Genomic DNA, 22,058 nt, shown 5'->3' on the forward strand with positions numbered 1-22,058 from the left:
AAGCTCATGGCCAGTTATAATTTTGACTGCAGCCTTCGTGACCCTTTCCCTTCCCAAATCTCATGACCACATTCTTTTATATCCTTCCTGGCAAAGTATCTTAAAAACCCATGATAAGTCGTGAAAATATTTCAAAAATTGAAAATCTCTTAGCTGATCAGTGTTTACTAATAGTAAACTCTCCTTTCCTTGACCCGGGGGAAAATCAGCAGCAGTTATTGGAAGTCAATTTCATGAACTAGTTATCATCAATAACCTTCGAGCAATGCTTCCAAACATTAACTGATTATTTGAATTAGGACAGGTTATTAGGAGAACTGAAACAGATAACCTATTACATTAGTTTCCCTGAAAATAGTTTAAAATATTAGATTGCTTTACCACTGTTATCTACCTTGGCCTTTTCCTCCGATAAGCTAAATTTTCCATTATGCTTGGCAGGTGACAGATTTAAGATTCTAAAGGTTAAATCTGTTTCCTAACCTCATCAATTCCTGCATATTACAGCTGAAGCTCTGGAATGTTACATTAATTATAGTTACATAGCAGAGGTTTTTTTTTCAAATGCAGACTAGCCTACACATAAGAACCTTTCTGTAAGTGCAGGTTTTTCTGTCCATTTAGAAAGATATTACATATTAATGGACCAGCTATTACAAAGTAACCCAAAAACCATTAATGTATCTAAATGAAGAGTTATTGTGGAGCTTATTATTAATACAGCCCATTGATATCTCCAAATCAATAGCATGCAATCTTATGAAAGGAGCAAGATTCCTATACAAGGAGGTCATGGCTGTCTGGAATTATAAGCATTTTTCTTTATAATTATAAAAAGCAGATAACAGCATTTGACCTTTCTGCATGCAAATGTTCCCTGTGGGATTTTAAACACAGTGTCTGCCAAGTATTTACTCAGGAACCTATAATGAAAAGGGCACTGTAAGTAACCAAGTTAAATATAGTCATTGTATTTTAAAACTAACCGTATTCACATAGTATGTATGGAATCTTTATTGTTACACATATAGAGAAAATTTGACTGAAATGACAGGTAAAGAAGCAAATCCTTTCTACCTTCACCTTTCTACTCCCACTCTCAGATTTCATCAGACAGTGTCCTTATTGTTTTAAGTTACACAGCCACACAGGACAGCAATTTACTCTTTATATTAAAGAAAAGTTACATTGCCAGGATATGTCATATGTGACCATCAACACAGGCCACTGATTTTCAAATAGTGTACAAATATGGATATTCACAAATACAGTATTTTCTTGTTTTCCTCCATCACTGTTAGAATGGAGGAATGAATGCCAGAGCTTATTCTTCCTTAATCCCCAAAAAATAAACACATTAAAAAAATAGTTTCACCATAAGCATAAAACAAAGTCAGTGACATTTGGATACATTTGCAGGCTTGAACAATACTGTATTTCTGCTTCCAGATGAGAATCTATAGTGGACTAGATGTCCCTGAAGAGCGGGGACATCATCGCAGCAGAGATTGGTGACCAGAAAGCTAATTCTGGCAGGCGCTATCTTTCCAGATAAAGAAGAGATTGTGAGATCTCCCACTTGCACTCCAGACAGCTGCTCCTCATAAGTAGACTGCAGGAACTAACGTTTTTGCAGTCAACTTGTGAGTTGAGTGGCTGGAAGTCAAGGGATTTCAGTCATGCCCACAGCCGTGATGCAGCCTATATGGACACAAAGTTTGAACAAGTCTCCTGCTTCTTAAATACTTTTGGATGTAAATAATTTACAGCTAAACAGAGATTGTCTGAGCAGTAGAATAACAGAATTCCACTTGGTGAGTCAACATTCTTTCTGGATTAAAAAGGAAAAAAAGTTTTAAAGATTTAAAAACTTTTGGCAAAAAGCTTAACAAGGAATAGATGTAAGAAAGTTTAAAACTGATAAAGGGGACAGGTTTTTTAAAAATATATTTTTTTTTGGTGAAAGTGCTTTTGAATAAATTGGAATTAAAACAGACAAATGAACCAGACCATCATGGGAATGTTTTTTGTTTACTATTAAAGAGTGCAGACAATTGGTAGATTTTACAAAACAAAAGCTAAAGGTAATATGAGCCAGACTGTGATGCTGACTGTAACTGTGGAATGACATTTAAGATGAAAGTATTAAGGGCACAGGAAGACAGAACAGAAAAAGTTTGAAATGGAATTGTACAAATGATGTACATGTAATTACTAAAATATATAAACTTCTATTGAATTTTGAAACAGAAGAACAAGTGAAAGAAAGTAAGATAAAGTGGGCTAAAAATGTTGGTTATAATATGCAGATGGAACAATGGGAAAATTTGTGCTTGAAAGGACTGAAACTTACACTACATTATAATTGTAAAAATAATTTTTACAAAATGATGTACCGTTATGTCACCAGAGAAATTATTTAGAATGTATAAAGGCACTTCAAATGCATGTTGGGAACATGACAAACAAAAAGGGACATTTTATCATGCCTGGTGGACATGTAAAAAAGCTAGAAAATTTTGGATTCAACTACTATACATACTGTAGACTGATTCAGAGGATTTTAAAGATTAATATACAACTGAGACCAGAGTCTTTCTTTTGGGACTGACGGCCAAACAGTGGGGAAAACGTCATGGAACTTTGTTTTGTATATGATAACTGCAGCAAGATTATTGTATGCACAAAGATGGAAAGATTCAGCAATACTTACAATGGAGGAATGGTTGGTAATGACGATGGAGCTCACTGAGATGGCTAAATTGACTTCTTTGATCAGAGAAAAGACAATATCTACATTTATTACTGACTGGAAACCCCTTATGGACTTTTGCAGAAAACAGAAAAAAAATGAACTTATGATTTATTGTTTTGATGATTTGACAGGATAGATTATAGAAAAAAGAGAGACATGTTGTAACTTTAGAGAAAGAGGTAAATTTATAACTGTAATTATAACTGCTGTAAAGAAGATTGGAAGCCATTTCCTTGTATCTTTTTTCTTTCTTTTCTATTTTTCTTCTACCTTTTTTTCCTTTCTTTTTCTTTTTGCATTTTAGCTTCCTTTTTTATTTCTTCCTTTTCCTTTTTTCTTCTTACTCTATTTTAGTTTGTATTGATTTTTACCCTTTTCAATAAAATTATATTAAAAAATAACAATACTGTATTTCTAAGGTTCTGGTACCACTTGCCTGTGTCGACGGGCAGGGAGGCAAATGATGAAATATGAGCGATGACACAAACTCTTTTTGTATGTAAGGGATGGAGCTTGAGTTGTGATATCACAGCATGTTTCATCATTCTGACAAAATCGTGGTTTGGAATAAGGCAATAATTAATGCCACTGATATGATTACTCCTAAATGTTCTCAATACAGTCATCATTCAATCAAGTCCTTTACATTACAAGGAGCTGAGGGGACAGAAAATTAGGATGATTAAAGCATAAGTACTAACAAGACTAGAAATGATTACAGTATAAACATACGTAACTACCAACCTGGAAGGAGTTTTACTTCTAATGCAAGCCTATAAACATTTAAATAAATAAATAAATACAATTAAAGAGGTATGCTTCAATTCTTGGAGAGCTACTATTAATATGATTTTTCAAAAAAAATAACCCTGAACTATATTTACTAACAATTTCTATCAGTATAAAGTGGTATTGTATGTACCATGGAGATATATTTTAAAGTCTTTATTTTGCTATAGCCACGCATATTAGTATAACAGAACTTCAAACAATGTAGTATATATTTTTAGAACTGAAATTAACCTGTCAGTTAACAAAACTGTAACTGTACTATCATCCAATATCTACTTTCCCAAAAAACAAAAAGGAAGCCAAACTATCACTTAAGGTCCAAAGCTGTGTTTAGCTTCTGCTATGATGAAATTTTACTGAGCATTGCTAGTGATGCAGAAATTCAATTCAATTTAAAAATTTTGAAAAACAATTTTATATTGATGTAAACAGAGCAAATACATTTTCAAATAAAAAAAGCAAGTGCTTCTATGATTTTGTTTAAGTGAGAGTTCATCTTTCTATAGTTAAATCTTCTACTATACCACATCATAAACCATGATCATGGTATTTATGAGTTGGCTGCTTTTCCATGGTCTGTTATGGTCAAAATTCTCCCAACTTTATAAATATATCTATTTTCCGCTGGATATTTATTTCCAAATAATTTACATTAATTTACAGGAATAGGAGTTAGGAATAATGAAATGCTGGAGAGTTTCTTGATATTTAAACCAGCTGGTGAGTTATTCAAGTTCAACCCAGCCCAGAAGCAAAATCTGATTACGTCAACACTGTTGATTTTTCTCTTTGTGAGGTATTTCATAGAAGTACTCATTCTACTGAAACTGATTCCATCTGAATGCAGATGATGTAATCATGAGGAAACTATATCTTTCAATAGGATAAAACAGCATTTCTAAGGTTAAAGGTCAATGAGAAATCAAGAAGTATGGCAGGATGAATGTAGTCCATGTTCCTGTGTGATGACTTCAATTCTATGGATCATTAGAGTACTGTAAACCACTTCAAACATTTTGGCACAAGAAACACTGGTATTTCAATTTATGAATAAATTATTGTCCATAATTAATGACCAAATGAGGAACTAAGGCACTTATTTGCCTGCCTAGCAGTCTTTCTGAGAATATACATTATTTAATGATAAAAAACAATCTAATGGAGAACTGAGTTAATTTATGAGTAAAAGAGCCAATCTAAATATAATACAGTATTTGCCACGTATGTAACCCTGGTATGAGCCCCGTCATTCTAAAAAGTAGCTTCACACACTGGCAGACAAGTTACATTTGACATTACAACACTGGCATTCAGCACACAAAGCTGGATATTGTATACTGTTAAGGAAGTATTTCCACCAAAAAGTCAGAGAAATATGGTCAAGGCCAAATTAAATAGATAGAAACTCCCCAAGTAACCATAAGAACAATCTCAATAAAATAAACAGCCGTTTACTGCAGAACTGAAGAGTTTTCACCTAAAGAGAACTTTGAAGCATGGTTTTTATTAACTTATTACTAAATCTATTTTTGTACTGCTACATAGGCTGTCTATATGAAGCATCCATTTATAAAACAGAATTAAAGAGAAAAGAGCTGAAACTGAAAAAGCCATTGTTTCTTTGGAATATTTTAAAAATATTTGCTATGGTCCATTCTCTGATCAGAAAAAGCTATGAACTTGCATACCTCTTGTGCAAAGGATTCTGCCCTCTTTCGTAAGTTTTTTTCCAGCTCAAAGTTGACTTGGAGTTCTTCATATTCTTCTACTGCTAGTACAGACACTATTTGAAACAAAAAGGAGGGGGAGGAAGAGGAATCAAGAGATAGTAGCAGCAGCAGTGGTGAAATCAAACACAACCATGAAATATGCCATGAAACAAGATTATCTAAACTGTAGCAATATGGCTGGAAGGAAGATATTTTCCTCCTTTCTACTACGGCGTTTGAAATGTTGTAAATAATTATATAAGTAACTAGACATATGTACTGAAGTGGAATGGGGGGTTTACTTCAGTGGGGATACCTCTGCTAGAAGGAAGGAGGGACATTCTTTGAATGACAGCACAATGTTCTCTTCAAAGTTAGAAAGCGAGACGGAAAAATGTTGAAAAATTACTGTAGAAATAAGTTATGATCTTGAAAAAAAGATTGTGTGAACAATGGGTACCATAGTATTACTTTCTGTACCTACATGTATACACATCTTCCACTTTACCTTAAAGAAAAAACACTTTAAATTCCTCTGAGATAGACGGAAGTCTGATGACTTTGATCCAGTGATGTCAGAGGCACCCAATAATAGATACCTAAAACAGTAAAAGAAGTGGCCAATTCTGGGCTCATCCACATTACCCCCTTCCTCCAGTGCCAAGATGGTCTGCTTACCATTTCTGGAGGAGAAGATCTCACAACATAGGCTTGATCTTGGGGCCAGCCTGCCACTATGGCCAAATCAAAGAGATTCAGCAGGAAACTACTGTTTTCCATTGGAAAATGGAACATGATGCCCTGTAGACAATATTCTATGTCACATGGAGGAGATGTCTGAGGGCAGTTGGTGACCTACAGGACTCGAACTGGCTCACTGCAAGATCTTCTCCCATTCAGCTTCAGGGATCTGTACTTGGGTTGCCATTTTTTCTTTGGCTGCTGGAGAGACCAGTACCTCTACAGCAATCGGTGCTTTTTGTTTTGTCATGAGAATTTCAACCTTCCACGAGGTTGGTATTCCAATTTGTGGCAGTATTACTAATACTACTACTGAAGTAACATTAAAAATAACCCCACAATCTGCTCTAGATCTGGCTTCTACATTTGTGTTCTTCCTACTTCTTCTCCTTGCAACAGTGCTGCCTCTGACACTTCTCTCAGCAACCACTCCAATTATTCACATAAGCCACACTGCCTGCCAGATACCAGCCAACCCAAGAGATGGCTGCTATCTAGACACCACAAGCCATTGATGAAGCCCCTGGGTCTAAAAAAGAACAGGGTAGCAGTGGGAAAGGTGGTGACAGCTACAGTAGCATGACATGGATAGCCAGGAAGCGAACAGGAGCACTTCTGGACACCCTGTACTGAGGAAGAGCAATGCCTTCCAGTTTTGGTAAAATCCCTGCCCTTAAACCATGCCTGAGGAATATGCCTAGTACGTACTGGGGAAAGTAACCCTACTGGCCTGGTGTCTGAAATACAATAAAAAGAGCCACTGTGGAGGTAGTAATTTCTCCCACCTCAACATTGCCAGGAGTGTGGGGAACAGCCCATTATCTGCAGTCCTGTCTGTGTTTTTACATCTCTGTCATTTAAATAGACCAGACTTTGATATCCAGACAAAGCTTTTCATGTATCCATGATTTTGGGCTTGTTTTTGTTACACTACTCATGTGCAAAATGGTGGCTAGAGCTTTGTGCATGCATAAAAACTATTTTTTAAGGTTAGGTTGTCTGCACAATGTACCTTTATTTGTTCCTCATTCTTGCTCTGTTATAGTGGATTTTGCCAGTTCAACCCAGTTGTGAGGCTGACGCAGTTGGAGATGGAGATTTTTATCCCACTCATGCCAAGTGGTTCACACTAGCTTCTCTGCTCTGTATGGCTCTTTCCCAATGTTGGGAGTGGGGAGAAAGGCTTCCTGGTTGCACCTCTGGATACTGGTGCTGCAGGAGAAGCACTGATGGCTCATTTCAAAGAAGGCCAGTGGCCACAAGGAATCTCATGAGCAGGCTGACCAACAAGATCAGCCATGACCAAAAAAGAGAAGGAGGAATAAATACAAGTACATTGTGCAGATGACCACTGTGGAAGGAAGAAGGAGGAAGTGCTAATAAGAAGAGGAGGTTAACCATAGGCTCTGGAACCCAACCCTTCAACTCCCACAAACTCAATGCCTTGTTATTTGTAGTTTTGCTATCCACTGTTTTGTGTTGGAATGGAACCTTTGTGAAAAATTAGGGCACCTGTATACATGATTGAACAGGAAAATCACCTTTTATTTCTCTTTTGGCTGGAAGAATAAAGTCTCCTGTCCTCTGGATTTATTGTGAAGTTTGCAAAACAATGGCATTTGCTATTAATTCTGAACACTTTTGGAATTACAACTATTCTAAAATCATTAAATGTTAACACAGCCTTATTTAAGCCTAGTGGGTTAATGTGTATATAGTTTTAGTTAAATCTTTAACTATGGATTCAGTAACCTGAAATACTAGTTTTCATAATCATGAATTCAGATTAGATTTCCCACTTCAGTTATAAATAAGTAATGATGGCATGAGTGAATGGGGGGTAGAATATTTTATGATCTAACTGCCAAGATTATAAATATATCAAGATCTTCAAAGAACATCAACAAGCAATTAACTCACTAAATCATCTTAACCTTTGTAGTTTTGATTCTTACACTTCTTGAGTAAGTTCCCATAGTTTAATTTGACTGACTTGGGCAGGGGGTAGGATTAGAAGACCTCCAAGGTTCTTCTAACCCTATGATTCTATGACTTAGATTCTTACAGCTTCTACATGTAAGTATGCTTCATTAGGCTAGGGTCTAGAAGATTATTGTCTCCCCCAACCTAACATGTGGCAGCAGGCTCCATGCAATCACCAGAAGTGAAAGGTGATGACACCTATGTAACTATACTGTACATTGTATCATCCAATGTGGGAATATAGAAACTTTTGCAGTGATAAAACAGAGTTTCTTCCAGGCAATCAGATATGGGAACTTTTGTAAATTGGCACTATTCTCTTTTAGACTGTCCTGTCACACAAATACTGCAGCATCACAGTTCACTTTAGATGTACACCTAAAAATGTGATGTATGTGCACAGGATAGCCAGGAGCTCCTCAGTTATACAGTTCCATCTAAATCAGTACTACTGTTGCCAAAAATCTATGAACAGGTATGGGAGAAAAGAAACAATCTTGCCACTATCCTCCAATGCTAAATCCACAGTTGGAACTGATTGGAGGATCTGGGAAAAAAGAAGCATATGGGCTGGTCAGCAATGCAGATCCTTCTGGACCTTGGTTTCTATCGACTGTGAATTCCATGTAGATCCTACACCCTTTACATTCCTGTCCCTTTTCTTGCTTCTCATATATAAATGTACACTGGCCTTCTTGGATTTGATTATATCTTGTGACTGTCCAGTATGTGAATCTGTCCTAAAGTCCTGTGCTAAACTTACTCTTTCGGTCTTGAGTATGCAAACTCACTCAGAGCAGGTTGTCTCTAACAGATGAGATACAAAAGATGTAGTCGTAATTTCATATTGGTTATTGTTTGTATGACATCATGGAACCACAAACTAGTGAATTACATTTTCGTTTAGCCATGTGTGCAAACCCAGGCCAAGTGATTAGTTTACAGTTTGGTATGTTGCATGAACCCAGAAAATTGTGCTCCCATATTTATACTAAATATGGCTAAGTGTGTTGTATGAACATAGCCATTATTAAATTTGAGTCCTATACTGATAGGACTATTTGAGGATGGGGAGAATTGCAAAGTACATTCAGAGTGGCAGTGCCTTCTGGAAAGTGTGACTATTGCAGAACTCTAAGCAAGAGCAGTTTTTAAACTGTATCTCAAGGCATGCCCTTGCACAATACCAATTTAATAATTTTAAACATATGAAAGTGCATCTTTTCTGTGGCATTCATAAGAAAGCAGAAAACGGAAGGACGCAATCTTCATCTTCTAGTTAAGAGAGGCTAAATCTGGTGAGATGTTGCCTGGATTTTCTGACTGACTCTGATCAACCTCTTATACATCTTCTGTAATGTAAGGATGATTTGTCAGTTTTACGGTTACAGTGCTTATTACAATCTCCACAAGAATGTGGCAGTAACTGTCACTATTAATCTTTGTCTCAGCCATAAATCTAGAAATCCTGATCAAGTGGATCAAAACTTGATTAGTACTCATCTCACAACTAGTAGCTTCCAGGATCAGATAGTAGGAATGTGGAAATTTGCAATAATAGATCTAAACTTTATAGGCTGTTCACAGGTACAGATTTTGACAGAGTTTCCATTAAAAGCCTAAGATATGCTTTGGCTAGTAGAATCTGTGAAATATTGTCCCCGTTCTAGATTTCTGTTATCTCTCTGTCTGTTCATCTCATCAGTACAACACAGCTATCAAAGTATTACCATTAAGAGTTCTTGAGAAGACAAAAAGCATACACACATACTTCGATTACATTTTTCCAACACTTTCTGATGTTTGTGAACTTCTGCTGCTAGAACTGCATTTTCTTCCTTTACTTTGTTTACCTGAGGAAAAAAAAAGAGAAAGAAATAACAAGAGATTATTGGAGAAACCAAAACACTAATAATGCTGCTATGAACACTGCATGAAGTTTTGCTTCAAATCTATCTAGCGTCCAATCCAATTATCAATTTTAAGCTAATAACTGCAAACATGGAGTGTATCAATATTTTTAATTGTTTCATTGATGTGCTAGTTTTTGTGCAAAGTTGCAAGCAACTGCTGGTTTTCCAGCTAAAGATGCAATCTGAAACAAGCTTTTCCCATTTACTTCCTAATATCTTTGGTCAAGATTATAGCCAAAATGGCATTAAAACAGTTAGAATGCTTTAAATGCTATAGTAAATGGAACTTGCCTTGAGAGGTAGCAATTAAATACTTTGCAGCTCATGCAGAGCAAAGCCCTTGCTTATGAAGAATTAGATTTAGCTAGCAAGACAGCTTGCAAAGGGACAGGATATTATTAAGATGTATAGTTAAAAATTCTTGCTTTAGCTTTGACTAGCATAATACAGTAGCACCATATATTATGATTCTACCATAAAAATCGCAGCCTCCAATTCCAGCAACTGAGAATAATCCATTCCCTCACATGGTGAACGGTTATAATCAAAAACTAGATAGAATAGCCCTGACCATTCTCAACTATCTTGCTACAATACTTACTTCTGCTACTCCTTCTGCAAATTTGCTCTTCAGGTTTTCCAGCTCAATGACAACAGTCTTCTTCTCCTCTTGAAGTGAGATAATTTGATCTCGCAGATCTTCATTTTCAAGAATGGCAGCCAGAGTTCATTTTTCATTTTGAAACAAAAAGAAACATGGTAAGTGCAGAAAAGCTGAAGAGCAAAGCATTGACTGTCTCTTGAATTATTAAGAAAGGTTTCACATGTCGATGCTCTCACAAGCTGTATTGGTTAGCTAGCCCTTTAGTTTGAGTTTCATTATGGAGATTTCCCAATTTGAAAGGGATTGTATATTATCAACTCAGTTATACAAGGTATCTCTCAATTTTAGAGTCAATTTCTTTCTAAGGAAGACATAAATTATTTGCTTATTTTGCAGTTCTACTAGCTGTTATCTCAAGTTCTATTATTCTCTGTTTCCATCAAGTGTCATCTAAATAATAAAGTAGGAAACCATAACTAGAAATCACTACCTAGAGAGATTAGCATTCAAAATTAAGACACACAAAAGTAAAAAGTTATATGCCATTTAGCACTACAAAATAATATTAAGGTACTACATTTTAATACAATTAAGATTTAAATACTCCCAGTTCATATAACCCTGTCAACGACATATAGTTAGGATAAAAGCATATAAATGTTTCAGAAAAAAAATTAAAAATCAGTATAAAACCCACAAAAACTATACTATTCAAGCAAGCAGCAAAACTAAACAGAAATAGTTTTAAAACTCTCATTTTAAAAACCTGGACTAGTTTCAAATTAATCAAGTATAATCAGAAGTATCAGAAACTTGCGTTAGCTTTGACTAGCATAATACAGTAGCACCATATATTATGATTCTACCATAAAAATCGCAGCCTCCAATTCCAGCAACTGAGAATAATCCATTCCCTCACATGGTGAATGGTTATAATCAAAAACTAGGTAGAAAAGCCCTGACCATTCTCAACTATCTTGCTACAATACTTACTTCTGCTCCTCAATAATTTAATACAATAATAATTTAATAGTAGAGAGGAAGAGAAAAAAGGAAGTGGGTATCAGTCTTCCTAGAGTTCCTGAATAGATACCAATACATAGCTTAATTCAGCATGCTATGAACTCTTTGTAAACCTCTTCCTTAAATGCATTGTTTGACATACTACATACTGCCCCCAATATCATAATCACCATTTGATGGAAGACTGCCCTACAAAAAGCAGGACATAATCTGAAACTATGAGTCTCTGGATGAGGTTTGGTTTAAGTCAGTAAACTGATTTGAGTGGATTTATGCTTCCAGCTGAATTGCAGAGATGATGCTAAACTATTCAACCTGAGTCAATTGGAGTCCCCCCCCCCCCGAATTACAGTGTGATCCAGCCATCCTTCAGCCAAAACAATGCCATCACAAATTCTGCTGTCCCACTGCTAAGCACTATTATATTTTTGCTGCTTCTGTTTCAGTTCAATGGCCAATGGTCTCATTTTGATTTGTGAGTTTGCAACTTATTCTAGGGAAGCTGCTGTCCTGTTTCAACATATGACTTCCACTAATTAGGCCTCTGCAGCAGGAATAGGCAGGCGCCATCTTCAGAATGCAACACTGTCTAATGTTTGAATTTTTTTTTTAGGCTGGTTTGCCTATCTGTCCACACACCATGTGTGTGCTGGAGGTGAAGCTGGAGGTTTCATCAAAATGTTGAAATGTGCATTGTGACATTACAATACACATTTCGACATGCTGATGAAACAAGCTCTGCCTGTTAAGTATTTGCATGCAATACTTAATGCAATTACAAAAAGGGGTGGAGTTTCGTCATCCCCCTACTGAACCCCTGTGGATGCCCATGTCTCACACCTTATCTCCCAAGCTAAAATAATATGAGATCCCATGAAATCATGGGAAGACATCAGGGTAGAAATAACCTTAGAGGGGAGTGAGGGAGACACTGTCACAAATAAGCAAGTAGCTACTGTATGTCCTGTAGAGCAGGAGAATGGAAACTAGCTACTGGACAACCAGGGTTCTTTATGGGGAGTGAGGCAACTGAAACTGGGGACCAAAGAACAAAGGCCAAGTTCAACATCTGCCATCATTTTTTGGACATTACAGTGAGGAAAAGATGTGCTCTTGATAAGTGCAGGCAACAATGCATATAACTGGTATAATAAGATGTATATACAGTACACTTCTCATAATATAATAGCCTTATCTTTCTGGTAGCCTTCAGCTGTACTGGGGTTCACCTGCCATCATTCCTAGAGAGCAGAGCAACTGCCCATGCTGATGAGGGATTAGAGGGGTTGAAATCCAACACATTTGGAACCCTTAGGTCAGTGTTGTCCAAACTTGGCCACTTTAAGATGAGTGGACTTCAACTCCCAGAATTCCCCAGCCAGCATGGCTGGCTGGGGAATTCTGGGAGTTGAAGTCCACTCATCTTAAAGTGGCCAAGTTTGGACAACACTACCTTAGGTTAAAGAATGGTACCCATTACAAGGAAACTGAATCTTCACATTTACTTTCTGAAATGACAACCCCATTATAGTCTTCAGAAAAACACTCACCTTTTATCATCTGTTGGCACTGCATTGAGTCACAGGCCCCAGGGCTACCTTCTGTGTCTGTAGATGATTCTTCATCATCAATGTTAATTTCTTCAGTCATGATGTCTGGCCCCAGTTTTGCCATATACAACATGCTGATTCTTTTCAGAGTCTTGTTCTCTTTGTTTAGCTACAAAACGTCAAGTATTTATGTTGTTGCTATGATTTCCTTATACATTTTTTCCTTCTTTAGGAAAATAAATGTCAGTTGCTATAAGGTCACCAATGAGTTTAGCTGATGAGAACAAAATTAATGGATTTTTCATTAGCCACACTTAAATTGTGGAACTCCTTGTGCTAGAAGGATTACTGACATCTTTTAGTATGACATGTTAGTGATTGTGATCTATAAAACCTCTTTATTTAAAGAAGTATGCTTCATTGTATCTGATACAATTTTATCTCCTTGATATATTTTATTTTATGGTTGTATTTTAGTGCTGGCTGCCCTAAATGATGCATAGGCCGCAAAAGAGAAAGGTACAAAGCTTCATAGAAATAAAATAGGGATAGCATTCCTTGAGACATCAGTTGGGATGTTAATAGAGCATGTATAGGCACTTTTTCAGGTTAAGATTCAACCCTGGCTTTTGTCTTGCATTTGAGGAACATGGATGATGCTGTAAAAATATTAAATGTTATTTATTTACTTCAAATTTAAGCTTAATTAAAACACCATGAATATCATATTAATTGTATCATTTATTTATTTAATCATTTCCTCCTATCTTATTAAAAAAAATAATTCAGCACAACTTTTAGAGGAATTCTGAGGGCTGCATTCAAGATTTAGAAGTTGTATACCTCCATAATACATAAAGCATAAAACATGGCTCCTGAAAGTCAGCTTCAAACATATGAAGGCTAGTATTTGGTTATATCCAAGGATACCTTTCTTCAAACTAAAAGAGCTTCTTCTGGAGAAAGACAATCTTTGGATGTAATTTAACCATTTTTTTTTCCCAGTTGTGACTTCTCCTGTTAGGGAAGAAAGGGTTTAGTTGGAGGTACCTAGGATCATCAGCTTGGCCATGAATATATGAGCAGTTAATATAAGCCATAGGCACCCCAATCTCCCAGCTTGATAAGAAGGTGGATAAATGTCTGTGTTCATCCCAAGTCTTCTCCTGTAGCTGCCTCCATTGCTGTGTGCAGCCCACATTTCTCAGTCTCAAATGCTAGCATATATCAAACAGAGATTAAAGGAGGGTTTTAGCTACACTAACAGCTGTGGTCATTTTTCCCCCTCTTTATTCAAACATATACATAGGCAACCCAGCTCAGATTGTGTCCCAAACTAAGTCTCAATCCTATTTAGGAGCCCTTCATCTGTAATTGACATTGGCAAGAAAGTATTTTGGTTGATCCAAAAAAAGCAGATCCCGCACATGTGGGAAAAACACTAGGAGGAAAAAAACCTGTTGAAAGGAGTTGGAAGCTAAGACGCTCTGGAAGAAGGAAAAGAGACGCTTGGAAACCTTGGCTTCCAACGGCTTCTGCGTGCAGTAATTTGGACAGTTCCCAAAAAATACTTAGTGGCAGTTTCTATTACAATGTGACATTCAGCTGATCAGCAGAAATCTCTTGGTTTAAACTAAATGGTCAGAACAAGTCCCAATCTATTTATCAATTTCAGCACCTCATTTGTATCTGCAGCTATAATACAAACACAAAAATTTATTTTAGAAAGTAGACATTACCAATACGATCCATGAGAAATGAAATGATTTGAACATGGAAATGTTTAACTTGCAAGAGAAATGGGTTAAAAAGGCCAACCTCTTTTTTGCCTTTAGGATATCTTGTTAGCTGTTACTTCTAAAGATATGGGGAGGGAGGACACGATATAGCTATAATTGTGAACTCTTCCCTCTCCCCGTAATTTGAGCATTTCTGGAGATCCAGGGACTACACAATAGCCCTTCCCTTCTGTAAATACACGCCATGACTTTAATCATCCATGCATATACTGTGGCTTTCATTTTGGAAATCCATAGAGTTCTAAACTTTGTACTATCAGGCTTCAATCTCAGATGGAAGCTTTTACACATAGGTCAATGCTTTTAGTTATACATATTTAATTATATCCAATGATACATGATCATCAAGTTCATATAGTGAGTTCTATACTTTAATGGATTAAGTTACAGCTCCACATAGGTAGGCACTTTCTCATCCTTCTCCTGAAATGGCACAACAGATAATGTAATTTAAAATTTTGCTCCTTGCTTCAATATATAGAAAGAAAAAAGGATACAAAAAAAGGAACAACAAAATCGAAGAGGAAGAAAAAGGAAATGGGACAAAGGCTTATAATGCATATAAATAACAGCTCCATTTCTAATTACCTTGGCCACACAGAGTAATATTGATCAGTTTTTTTCATCACGTCAATAGAAACTCAGTTCATAAGCCAAAAGACAACACATATCAACAATCCAAGATTGTAAATTGGAATAACGCTGTCTTTCCGATGCAAAAGAATAATAATTTTTGCTCTGACCATACTCAATAGATATGAGTATAAATAGTTCTTCATACAATAATAGATTCCAAATTCTGGGAATAACATTCAGAATCATATTCACACCTTTAAACTATTAATTTTTCCAAAACTATATTAACTAGCTTACAAAATAAATGAGCCTAAAGTATGGCTCCATTACAGGGAGAAAAATGATAATTACCCCAAAGAAAAATTAACTGAAGGGTCCTCTGTGTTGTAAAATTGGAAGGACATGGGTCACAGCCCACTGCAAAGTGGAACATGTAGGTGAACATAGATGCCAGCATTCTGTTTCAACAAGAGCTATACTGTCACTGGATTTGAAACAAAAACATTTTTAAAATACAGGTTAGAAATGCAGGCAGCAAGTTTTTAAAACTAAGAGCAGGCCTTAAAGTTAGATGTTTAAATTACTTCTACACTGTTTGAAACCTAGCCAAGTTCTCACTTCAAATGTAGTTTACTGCTTTAATTAAAGCAGGTATAGATGCTCTGATTCTCTGATTTTATTTTTTTAAAATAGCTTTTAAGAAAGCAAGACAAGGGGAAAAAGAAAGACCTGCAAAAAAGAAGCGGGAAAAATCCATTTTGAGAGAAGTACAGTACAACATAGAATAGAATGGCAAAGTGAAATCATCGAACTTATTTCCACACTCTCCAATCCCTTTGTTTCTTTCATTTCTGCCCTTGAATGTCCAGTTTCATTAATGAAAGGATATTGTTAGAAGGTAGTTATGATTACTGATCACTGGTAGTACTAGTGGTTATATATACACAAGCTCAAAGATGAATGAATGAATGAATGAATGAATGAATGAATGAATGAATGAATGAATGAACAGAAACTGAGAATGTTAACCCAATCTCTTGCACATCAGCATTTGATACCATTAGAATTTCAATGGTCCCATGATGTTCTGAAATATGAGACTCAAGGAGACACATTACACACCAGTTTATCTAGCCTTCAAATCAGGGTAGCACTGAGAGCCAAAACTGAAAAGGGAGCAACACACTCCGTATAAGCATGTATAATGATCCCGCAGCTTGGTGGGAAGAAGGTCATAACTGGAATGACATACAAAAATAATACCTCTGGCCCTTGCCATGAATAATTTTGCATTACAGAATGCACAACTAGCAACTTCTGTTACTAAGAAATAAACAAAAACAAAGAGAAGATCCAGAAAGTTAAAAATATTACTCCCCTTCTCCAAAACTACATGAATGATTATAAATCATCTTGAGGAAGTAAGAAATAAACTGCTCCAAGAGATGTCCTATTGGATACTGGTATGATTTCACCAAAGTGAAGTGTGGCCTGGTTTATGTTTAAAGAAGAGCCAGAGTTTGTTTGTTTGTTTTCACAATTCTAACTCATCAGGACCAAGCCAGTACATTGATGGATGCTGTCCGATCATGTATTGATGTATTTATTTATATATTTGATTGATAGATTGATATGGTCAACTTTGAACCAGTACATTGGTGCATGCTGTCCAATCATGTATTTATTTATTTATTTACTTGATATAGATATAGACATATAGCTATAGCTACAGATGATACAGATATAGATAGTCAGCTTTGTTACACCAGTCAAACAGGATGGTACCAATGTCTTACTTTAGTGTGTGTCATTCCATAAAAAAAATGGAAAGAAAAGATCCATAAATTCATGCTCTTACTGAGCTGTTCTCATCTTATAAATCCTTATGTATCGTTATGCAAACAATCAAGTAAATATCTCTAGAAAGTACATTATTAATGCATCCACATTAAAAAAAAATACTGTTGTGGAATTTCTGCCATATTTGAAGTAGTAGTTTGGGTAGGGGGAAAATTCACAAATGCACACATACACACACACTGTCATGGACCAGCCAACATTGCTAATGAAATTTGGTTCAAAATTGCTTCAATCCATTTTCTGATGATGAAGTGGTTGGAATGTGTTTTTCACAACTAAAAAAAAAAAAAAAACCTCAAAGTGATAAAAACATTCTTTAATAATAATAATGCACTTCTGATGAGATGGAATATAGAAAATTATATATTTGGCAAATTCATCAACCCAGATGCAATCAACAGAGCAGTGCAGGTCACCTTTTGCTTGCTCTGTAGTTTGCTTTCATAAACAATCACCTGAAATGTAATACTCTGCCTGACTTTTCCATTTGATTCAGACCCTGAAAAGCTCATTATTCTTTTATGTCACAGACACTCGGTGTACTTCTAAACGTGTTTATCCGTTAACCCAGATGCACAAAATACAAGGAGAAAAGGTGCCAAGGAATATGAATGAATATATATATATCACAAATTACTTCTTTGAGGGAGTACTTCTCAAATTTTAAAGGAAACCTTTAAAACCAAGTTAGGAAAAAAGTTCTATATTTCAGGAGACTGCACATATTTGTAAAATAACAATTTTCTGTTGTCCTTATATCTTCTTCTCACTTCCCAGATCCAAGCATTATATTTCAGGGCCATTTCCAATAGAAAAGATTGTCACAGAAAACATTTACAAGTAGCCACATGAGATAATAGCACTTCTATATTTGGCCAAATTTCATTTACCAGTATGTGTGTATATATTTATGTGTATGTATATATGTGCGTGTGTGTCTGTGTCTGTGTACTGGTAAATGAAATATATATATATATATATATATATATGAAATATACATATATATATGTATGTATGTATGCATACAGCAAAATGAAAGTATTTTTCATCCTAACATGCTAATTTATATATATGAAACACATAATGAACTATTCTCCATGGAAGAATTTTATCATGGACAATAAGAGTATAGCCAACAACACCAAAAAGTGGAGGATGCTGAATGCATCTACATGTTCAATGTATTGACAGTATTTTGCACAACCCCCAGTGAGCAGATATGCTATACTAAACGATCCATCTTTACTCAGGAGAAAAACCCACATACTGTTTAAGAGGATTTCTGCTAAGTAATGCACAGGTGTATCTGCATTTAGTGACACTACCCCCAAAATAAGCCTGGTTAGAATTGTAGCCTCATTCCCTGAAGTAGATGTCATAGCTTCTCCAGTGTGCAGGTAGACAAGAAGGTATTGGCAAAGCTATTGTGTGATCTGAGTCCATTCTAACCATCCTGCTACCCTAAGACTATGACTTCTGAACAGAGAACATACAAAATTGCTTCTTACCTTAGTAGCCAGAGCTTCTGCGCTTTCACGACATGTCTTTTCAATCTCAAGATGGTTCTGTATACAGCTGACTTCCTCAATAACCATGTGAGAAACTAGAGAATTAGGGGAAAACCTATGATTCGTACAGTTTCATATGAGTCAAACCTTCCCCTTATATTGCTATTCAGAAGATCATCCTATGATTATGAATATCTTCTTAGACTATCACATAATGTTTCAGCATGTATATAATTGCTTTTCATATATCACAGACACTACCATATCAAACATAATAAATTATACATTCAGGAGATTATGAAAATAAAAAACCCTAAAAACTAAAACCTAAGGATAAAGGTGATGGACAGCATTTCCTACATCTACATATCTGGAGAAACAAAATTAACCCTGATCCTGTAACTATTTCTTCAAAATGAAAGTTCATTAAAAAGGAAGGAGCAAGAAAGATTACAGCTTAAAATTCTGAGGAGAAACTATTCAACATTAACCCTCTTCCTAATTTCTTTTCCCCCCCTATTCCCATGCTCTTGGCTCCCACTCAGGAAAACCTCCCCAGTGCTCTAGTCACACAAAGGTACACCTTGATGTGCCACTTCATGCATCTGATGAGGTGAGCTGTTGCTCATGAAAGTGTATGCCTTTTGATAAAATTTATTACCCTGAACAGGTGCTACCAGACTCCTGATTTTCCTTTATTATCTGGGGTTTTTTTTAAGTTGGTATACTATTTCTTTTCCCTTTCTTTTATTTTTGAACACATCTGAAGAAGACATTTTGGTTCCTTTTAACATCCTTCCCCAATTACATCTCATTCTGAGATTTGGCCTTTCTGACACAATCTCTGCAATTCCAGGCTATCCCTACAGTATGTGCTCTTCCTTAGTGAGATCACTCTTTGTACTCCTGGATGTTTGCTTTTATTTTCAAATCTTCACTAAGGTTTCCATGCTGCCACACTGACTTCTTTTTTTTATCTTTCATTTCACTATGGGAGTTTATTTTACACCAATGTACTTGTGGCAGAAAAAAGAAAATTGCCAAGAAGACTGTAACCCATCCTTGGTCTGTTTCATCCAAGATTTCTTCCACTGACTCTTTAGACCCTGTCCTTCCTTGTTCATCATTCTCTACTCTCTATTAACCCAAAAGGCTGACCAGCTTCTGCTATCAGGAAGAGGACACTTAGGAGCAATTGAGTCATTTCTATATTCCAAAGATCTCTCAGATGCCTATGCAAAAGCGTTAACTCCTCCATTTCTTAGGCCTCATTAAATCCTCATAAAATTTAAATACTCTAACTCTGGAACCACCAGAATTTAGATCTGTCAAAAGATCTATTGTGGAATTTATCCCTATAAATTGGCTCTTGGAACGCTTTATCCATCCTGTATATAGTATATCCCTAAACAGGTTTAAACCTTGGGAGGAAACTTCTCCATATAGAGTGACTATTTTTGTCCCTTCTTCACCAACCCAAATGTAATTCTTTTTGATAGGCAAAAATCTACAGCTACAGGTCAGTCTTGCTGCCCCAACATGTCATCCAGATTATATTATTTAAACATTATTCTGTCATTTACACTGTTAGAGAGAAATTTTCTTGCAGCAGGGGTGCAAAAAATGCAGCCCAAATACAACTGTAGCCTGCTAACATCTCTTCTGCAGCATCAAAGCATCCCAAGAGTGCTCTCTCTTTCTGACCTCTTTTAAATGTGGTCAGGGGAAAACAGGACATTGTTTAGCCTTGTACAGATTTCAGACTCCTATTTTACCCTTTAAAACTCCTGTACCACTTCCCCCCCAAAGATATCCTGATTCTGCCTACTTTTAGAGTGTGGTCCTTAGCAAACTAGGTCAAGCCTAAGTAATCTCTTGGGCCATTGGAAGTTGCACATGCCTACCTGGCATGTTCAAAATCAAGTCCTTTACAGCTCCATAGGTATGGAGTAGTGCTGAAAACTGTGCCTTAAAAGCAACACAAGAGCAATGACACGCTCCGTAATTATTATTTATGCTTTGAGTTCTGTGAGCTTCTGGCACTGTACCATGACAGAGATGAAAGCAAACAGACTTAACCCAAGGAGATATACTGAGATACTGTGCATTGTGCTCCAGCTAGGCCTGGAGCACTGCCACATGGCAGTAGCTTCTTGGGTAGAAAAGGTAAAACCAAAACTGGCCAGGGAAATTCTCTATGCTGGGATCATGTAATCAAAGAATGCAGAGGCAAAAGAATTGGCACAAGCACCCATACTTTAAGAGGCTTATCTTCTATTAGGTCAGCCCAGGCCATCCATTTCTGCTGTGTGCCATGAGCCAAGAACAGGAATAAGCAATGTGTGCCATGCAGAGATACTGTCAGCAAATGGAAAGAGTGTAGAAAACATGAAAAGATGCCCCAAGTAGTCTGTGCTGCATGTTGCAAAGGAAAAATAACAGTCACCAGCCAACTTGCTTCAGACCACAATCATATACAGTTACTTGGGAGTAAAATTCTATTAAGTCATTGTAATTTACTTGAATGGACTCAGCTGCATATAGGCATAAAGGAAACTATTGCCTCTGAACTGAGAGTACGAGTGATCACTTAAGCTCAGAAAGTAAAGTGCTTTACTACACTTGACTACCATATTATTTTTAAGGTATATGTATAAAATATTTTACATTTAAAACTGAACACATAAAGCATACACCTGGCAAATATGTAGTGCAATCAGAACTAGTTATTTCTGTTTCACATACATGCAACATAAATATACTATGAAAAACACTAGGAACAGAAAAAGAATTGATTGTTCACGTGGCATATTGTTCTTACATATAAACCAATGACCAAAAAAAATTAAATGCACCCTAGTTGTTTTATCCAAGCAGCTTTGTTATTTCCTATAGTTAGCTGAGATTTTTTTTAAAAAAAATGTCCTATAAAGTTCTGAGAATAGCAGAAATAGAAAATTAACTAAACGCAAATGAAACATAAGGTTCTTTAAAAAAAAATCTATCTCCTAGAGATAACTCATGGTTCATTTAAGATTAGTTAACCTGCAATTATGATTAAATTTCCAAAGGGGAAAAATCTTTAAAAATTAAATAGAAAGAAAAAAAAGATACTACTTTGTAAGACTGTCCCAAGTTCTTCCTAGGTTGATATTAAAATTCATAAAGCAGCACTAAGTGGCCAGAACCCTCTCCAACCTCAACATTTTTTCAGGGGTAATAATAATATGCAGCAAATGCAGGCC

General features: G+C 36.1%; 1 protein-coding gene across 1 annotated transcript in view; it reads right to left on the minus strand.

Annotated features, from left to right (window-relative positions):
- The window catches only part of SHTN1 (shootin 1), an 87,758-nt gene that overhangs the window by 37,088 nt on the left and 28,612 nt on the right, over window positions 1-22,058 (minus strand). The window contains exons 4-8 of the mRNA XM_007433684.4: window positions 18,814-18,908; window positions 13,071-13,239; window positions 10,495-10,592; window positions 9,752-9,833; window positions 5,236-5,330 (exon numbers count right to left, since the gene is read on the minus strand). Of these exons, the coding sequence (XP_007433746.1) occupies window positions 5,236-5,330; window positions 9,752-9,833; window positions 10,495-10,592; window positions 13,071-13,239; window positions 18,814-18,908 (539 nt within the window). The remainder of the gene's footprint in view (window positions 1-5,235; window positions 5,331-9,751; window positions 9,834-10,494; window positions 10,593-13,070; window positions 13,240-18,813; window positions 18,909-22,058) is intronic.

The sequence above is a fragment of the Python bivittatus genome, unplaced genomic scaffold (assembly GCF_059951505.1).
Source record: "Python bivittatus isolate LINGU-HERP-01145 unplaced genomic scaffold, Pbiv_v1 ctg000980_np1212, whole genome shotgun sequence".
NCBI lineage: Eukaryota > Metazoa > Chordata > Lepidosauria > Squamata > Pythonidae > Python > Python bivittatus.